This window comes from Colobus angolensis, unplaced genomic scaffold (assembly GCF_000951035.1).
Source record: "Colobus angolensis palliatus isolate OR3802 unplaced genomic scaffold, Cang.pa_1.0 Scaffold66, whole genome shotgun sequence".
Taxonomy (NCBI): Eukaryota; Metazoa; Chordata; class Mammalia; order Primates; family Cercopithecidae; genus Colobus; species Colobus angolensis.
This window is the reverse complement of record NW_012120265.1, coordinates 2,437,619-2,444,026: the sequence shown is the minus strand read 5'-3', so window position 1 is coordinate 2,444,026 and position 6,408 is coordinate 2,437,619. Positions and strand designations below refer to the sequence as shown.

The following is a 6,408-nucleotide window of genomic DNA, read 5'->3' as shown; positions in this document are numbered from 1 at the left end:
CAGGGTCTTGCTCTGTTGCCCAGGCTGACTATAGCGGTGTGATCATGGCTCACTGGGGCTTCAACCTCCCAGGCACAGGTGATCTTCCTGCCTCAGCCTCCTGAGTATCTGGGACCACAGGCATGCACCACCACATCTGGCTAATTTTTGTATGTTTTGGTAGATGTGGGGGCTCTTGCTATGTTGCCCAGGCTGGTCTTGAACTCCTGGGCTCAAGAGATTCTCCTGCCTCAACCTCCCAAAGCGCTAGGATTACAGGTGTGAGTCACCAAACCTAGCCCACATGAGGCTATTCTAAGCTGAGACCCAACAAAGGTGGAAAAACACACCATACAGTGCATAGATGAGTTCCACCAAAAGAAAAATATTTGTAAAAAACTCGGCCAGGCACGGTAGCTCACACCTGTAATCCCAGCACTTTGGGAGGCCAAGGCAGGCGGATCACCCGAGGTCAGGATTTCAAGACCAGCCTGGCCAACATGGCGAGGCTGCATCTCTACTAAAAATACAAAAATTAGCCAGGCGTGGTGGTGTGTACCTGTAATCCCAGCTACTCGGGAGGCTGAGGCAGGAGACTTTCGTAAACCCAGGAGGCGGAGGTTGCAGTGAGCTGAGATCACACCATTGCACTCTAGCCCGGGGGACAGTGTGAGAGTCTGTCTCAAAAAAGAAGAACGAAAAATAACAATGAGAAAATTTAAATGAGCCAAATGTTGTGCATTATGAGGAAGGATGGAATACTGGCTTGACTCGGTGAGGAAATGTGAACACAAATGTTCCTGCAAGAACACAAAGATGACACACACACACTCGACAGTGAGCAGACAATAGGTTATATCTCTAAGGAGCTATGTCACACGGTGCTTTAAACACAGAGGTGAAATGAAGACAAAAGAAAGATGGAAGTGTGGAGCCTGGGGCAGGTGCTTAGCTCAGTTCAGGCCTGGCACACCCTCTTCCCCATTTTGCCCGGCTTAGCTAGACCTGTTTTCTCCTCAGAGGCCCACAGACGAGACCTTTAAGGAACAGAGCAAGATGAAGCCTGAAGTTGTTTTCCAAAAGACCTCTGGGCGATCCCTGAGTCTTGAGTTGTTCCCCACATTCAAAAGAGGCCACAGCTTCCCTTCACGGAAGCTGGGGGGACAGATGCAGCGATGTCTCCCACACTCCAGATTTCTCAGGACACAGAGAGCTACCAGGGGTGTGGAGGGGGCATTTCGAGCAAAAAGAAGGCTGGAGTAGAGGGAACAATAGTGTCCCTACTCATTTCCACCTGCCAGTCACAGTCCACACCCACTGCCGGGCACCTACTGCAAGTCACCTACCAGCATCCACCTTCCCCTCCAGAGAAAGCTCAAGACTTGGAAAATGTGTTTCACAGAAACCCATCAACCCAGTTCCCAAACGATCTAGAAACCCAACAGAGGTAGGAACCACTGCCAGCATCGGAACAGGAGACAAGGAAGGTGAACGCTGAAGGCAACAAAACTCTCAGCTGTTTTAAAAAAGAACTGGGCTGGGATCAGTGGCTCCTAAGTGGATAATAAGTGCCTGTTATCCCAGCACTTTGGGAGACCGAGAAGGGAGGATCGCTTTGAGTCCAGGAGTTCGAGACCAGCCTAGGCAACATGGCGAAACCCTGTCTGTATAAAAAATTTAAAAATTAGCCAGGTGTGGTGGTGCATGCCTGTAGTCCCAGTTACTCAGGAGGCTGAGATGGGAGGATCACTTGAGCCCAGGAGGTGGAGGCTGCAGTGATCCATGATCACACTACTGTACTCCAGCCTGGTCAACAGAACAAGACCCTCTCTCTCTCTCTGTCTCTCTCACACACACACACACACACACACAACCCTAGATGTTGGGAAACCAACAAGATCCGATTCCAACGGTGTCACACGCAGGGAAACAGTATAGCCACATTCCCCCAGGCCAAAATAGAAACTGATTTCCAGAACATGCATTTCACTCAATTGGTTTCACTGTGGGGGTTGTCCTCTCTCCCTGATAGGTATCAAGATCTGGCTGAACTTACATCATCTGAGGAACGTTACATCATTTCATCCCTGTCTAGAGTTCAAGGTTACCAGGAAGTGAGATAAAATTTGACTCCTGACTCCTGGGCGAATATCCAAAACCAATTTACATAAAACCCCTTGGCCGCCCGGAATTCCTCCTGCTCAGACATGCCGGGACATGCAAAGCTCTGCCAACTCCAGCCCCTAGGCCTCTGTTTTGAGACCCCCCCCACCACCCTGCTAAGGGAACAACAAACTCGTTCCGGCACCAAAACCTTGAAGCTCCAGGCCAGAAGTAGCAGGGGGGTTCCGCTGCTGTGGAGTTTTACATATTAAAAAAGAAAAGTCAAAAGCAGACAAAATCCACCTTCCCACAGATGGCCCTGGTCTCCATGGCAACAGCTCATAGCTCGGTGTTGAAAGGACCACGACCCCCATGGCCACATCTGGGGGCAGCAGTCTCACCCCGTCGCCTGGCCACCGACCCCATGCCTTAAGCAAGGGGGCCTCATTTTTGGCCCTAAAACCAAGACATGCCATCTTAAGTCCAGTTGTTTTTTTTGAGACAGAATCTCGCTCTGTCACCCAGGCTGGAGAGCAGCCGTGCAATCTCAGCTCACTGCAACCTCTGCCTCCTGGGTTCAAGCGATTCTCCAGCCTCAGCCTCCCAAGTAGCTAGGACTATAGACATACATCACCAATCCCAGCTAATTGTTATATTTTTAGTAGAGGCGGGGTTTCACCATGTTGGCCAGGCTGGTCTCGAACTCCTGATCTAAAGTGATCCACCCACCCTGGCCTCCCAAGTGCTGGGATTACAGCCATGAGCCACTGTGCCCAGCCAAGACATGGCATCTTCAGTCCAATTTTCAGGGCAGGAGGCAAAAGTGGCCTCACCCTGGCATGGGGGGAAAAAAGACACTTTTGTTGCTGGCTAAAAAGCCTGCATTTTAACCAAAGGGAATATAAATTACTCTGTGCACAAACTAGCACTATTGGTTTAAAAAAAAAAAAAAGAGAGAGAGAAGAAAGAAAGAAAGAAAAAATTATGCCGTATCCCAGGGTAGCCCCAAAAAGGGCCAGGCTGTTGAGCACAGGTCAAGGTCGAGGACTCATCGAGATGCTTTTAAATTGGATAAAAGCCAGTCTTGGATATAAAGTGAATTCTGAAATTCCTTCACCAACAGACAGGAAAGCAGGTGAACACGTGGCTCCAGCTGTGGTATCGCAGCTCATGGACCCACCAGACCAAGATTCTCCCTGGGCATCTGGACCCCTCAGGCTGGCCTCCCTGGTCACGGCAGCTGTGTCCCCAGATGCAGGGAGGAAAATGGGAGAAAAGAAAATTTTCAGCCACTTCCCTCAAATCAACCGGAGCTTTTGCAGAGAAGGAGGAAGAGGAGATAGGCAGATCAGAATCTCTCTTCCAGATCGGATCCCCAAGTTGAAGAGCTTGTCTTTTCCTGGCCACACCCCAGAGGGTGGATGTCCCCTCGTGGGGTCCCCAGCAGGATGAGGTCTTAGGAGACCTGAGCGTTCCTCAGTGTTTGTGGCAATAGTTGATTTTGCCCTCTGACTGCTCCAGGAGGTCCAGCATCTCCTCAATGATGGCTCTCAGTGCCCTGCCCAGCTGGTCTGCGTTGTACGGCTTCCCCAGTGGGGGCACGTGGACGAAGGCTGATCGACCGTGACTCTGGTACAGAGAGGTGTAGTATGTAAAGTCGCAGAGATATCTAAGCCGCAGGGCATGGTGGGTAAGAGAGAGACCAAAACGGGGTCAGAGGGGCAATCCGCAGACCAAGGTGACAGCACTCATCCAAACTCGAGGGAAGACCCCAGCCTCACCAGCCACCCACAAGATGGAATAACACTCTCCTCTCTCCCCAGGTTGGCAAAAAAATCACCAGGGGTGGTGGTGTGTGCCTGTAGTCCCAGCTACTCAGGAGGTGGAGGCAGGAGGACTGGTTGAGCCCAGGAGGTCGAGGCTGCAGTGAGCCCTGATTGCACCACTGCACTCAGCCTGGGCAAGAGAGTGAGACCCTGGCCGGGCACGGTGGCTCAAGCCTGTAATCCCAGCACTTTGGGAGGCCGAGACGGGCAGATCACGAGGTCAGGAGATCGAGACCATCCTGGCTAACACGGTGAAACCCCGTCTCTACTAAAAAATACAAAAAAACTAGCCGGGCGAGGTGGCGGGCGCCTGTAGTCCCAGCTACTAGGGAGGCTGAGGCAGGAGAATGGCGTAAACCCGGGAGGCGGAGCTTGCAGTGAGCTGAGATCCGGCCACTGCACTCCAGCCCGGGAGACAGAGCAAGACTCCGTCTCAAAACAAACAAACAAACAAAAAAAAGAGCGTGAGACCCTGTCTCTTTAAAAAAAAACAAAAAACTTGATAACTCCCAGTGCTGTGGCACATGTGGGGAAATGGGCAGAGTGAGCTGTTGCTGGTGGGAATGAATGCTGGTTATCCCCGTGTGGAAGGCAATTTGGCAGGCTAGTAAAATTATAATCACCCAGGCTTTACAATCTGGTATTTCCATTTTTTGTTTGTTTATTGAGACAGGGTCTCACTCTGTCACCCAGTCTGGACTGGAGTGGTGCAATCACAGCTCCCTGTAGCCTCAAACTCCTGGCCTCCAGCGATCCTCCTACCTCAGCCTCCTGAGTAGCTGCGAGTACAGGTGTGCACCATCACCACCGGCTATATTTTCTGTTTTGTTTTTTTGAGACAGAGTCTGGCTCTGCTGCCTAGGCTGCAGTGCAGTGGCACAATCTCAGCTCAATGCAACTTCTGCCTCCTCAGCTCAAGCGATTCTCCTGCTTCAGCCTCCCGAGTAGCTGGGATTACAGGCGTGGACCACACCACATCTGGCTAATTTTTGTATTTTTAGTAGAGACAGGGTTTCACTATGCTGGCCAGGCTGGTCTGAAACTCCTGACCTCCAGTGATCCGCCTGCCTCAGCCTCCCAAAGTGCTGGGATTACAGGTGTGAGCCACTATGGCTGGCCCTATTTCCAGTTTTTATTTTTATTTATTTTTTTGAGACGGAGTCATATTCTGTCACCCAGGTTGGAGTGGAGTGTTGTGATCTTGGCTCACTTCAACATCCGCCTCCCGGGTTCAAGCAATTCTCCTGCCTCAGCCTCCCGAGTAGCTGGGATTAGCGCCTGCCAGCACGTCCGGCTAATTTTTATATTTTTAGTAGAGTCGGGGTTTCACCATGTTGGCCAGGCTGGTCTGGAACTCCTGACCTTCAGTGATTCACCTGCCTCGGCCTCCCAAAGTGCTGGGATTACAGGCATGGGTCACCACCACAGGGAGTGGCTTAGTAAACTCTGGTTTATCCACACCATGGAATCCTATGAAACCATTTACAAGGAATGCGGTACAGCCAGAAAAAAATGGAGAACTCGCCAGATGCATGTTTTTTTTTTGAGACGGAGTTTTGCTCTGTCACCCAGGCTAGAGTGCAGTGGTGCAATCTCGGCTCACTGCAAGCTCCGCCTCCTGGGGTCACGCCATTTTCCTGCCTCAGCCTCCCCAGTAGCTGGAACTATAGGTGCCCGCCACCATGCCCAGCTAATTTTTTGTATTTTTTTTTTTTTTAGTAGAGACGGGGTTTCACCATGTCAGCCAGGATGGTCTGGATCTCCCGACCTTGTGATCTGCCCGCCTCGGCCTCCCAAAGTGCTGGGATTACAGGCCTGAGCGACTGCGCCTGGCCAACCAGATGCATGTTGAATGTTCACAAATGAAAGCTGAGGAAGATAATTGTCAGTAAATGTGACTTTCGCCGTGTGACTCCATCCACATAAAAGCAAAGCAAAACAAGACAAAATCGTAAAGCAGCAGGCCAAGTGATGTATATATGTACAGAAACATGTCAGTCAGTAGGAGCTTCATGGTTTCAGTGTCTGACTTATCAGAGGGACCACTATGGAAAAAGAGAGGGAATGAGAATTTTTCCCAGTTAGACATATGAGGATACGTTCTAGAGTTACCTGTAATTAAAAATTAATTTTATAAAGAGACTGATGGAAGCTAGGTATGGTGGCTCACACCTGTCGTCCCAGCACTTTGGGAGGCTGAGGTGGGAGGATCTCTTGAGTCCAGGAGTTCAAGACCAGCCTGGGCAACATTGCAACACACTGTCTCTATCAAAAATACAAAAAAATTGGGCTGGGCAGCCAGGCGCAGTGGCTTATGCCTATAATCCCAGCACTTTGGGAGACCAAGGCAGGTGGATCACCTGAGGTCGGGAGTTCAAGACCAGCCTGGCCAACATGGTGAAATGTCTCAACTAAAAATACAAAAATTGGCTGGGCGCGGTGGCTCAAGCCTGTAATCCCAGCACTTTGGGAGGCCGAGACGGGTGGATCACGAGGTCAG

The 6,408-nt window shown here is 50.7% G+C and overlaps 1 protein-coding gene across 2 annotated transcripts in view; it reads right to left on the bottom strand.

The window, feature by feature from the left end:
* Positions 1–6,408, bottom strand: part of PGPEP1 (pyroglutamyl-peptidase I) — a 36,837-nt gene that overhangs the window by 2,748 nt on the left and 27,681 nt on the right. Inside the window, exon 4 of one of the 2 annotated variants that reach the window (XM_011925794.1) lies at positions 3,454–3,751. The exons of the other annotated variant lie outside the window; for it this stretch is intronic. Coding sequence (XP_011781184.1) covers positions 3,620–3,751 — 132 coding nt within the window. The 3' untranslated portion in view covers positions 3,454–3,619. Of the gene's footprint in view, positions 1–3,453; positions 3,752–6,408 lie in introns of those variants that run through there. 2 annotated transcript variants of the gene reach the window in all.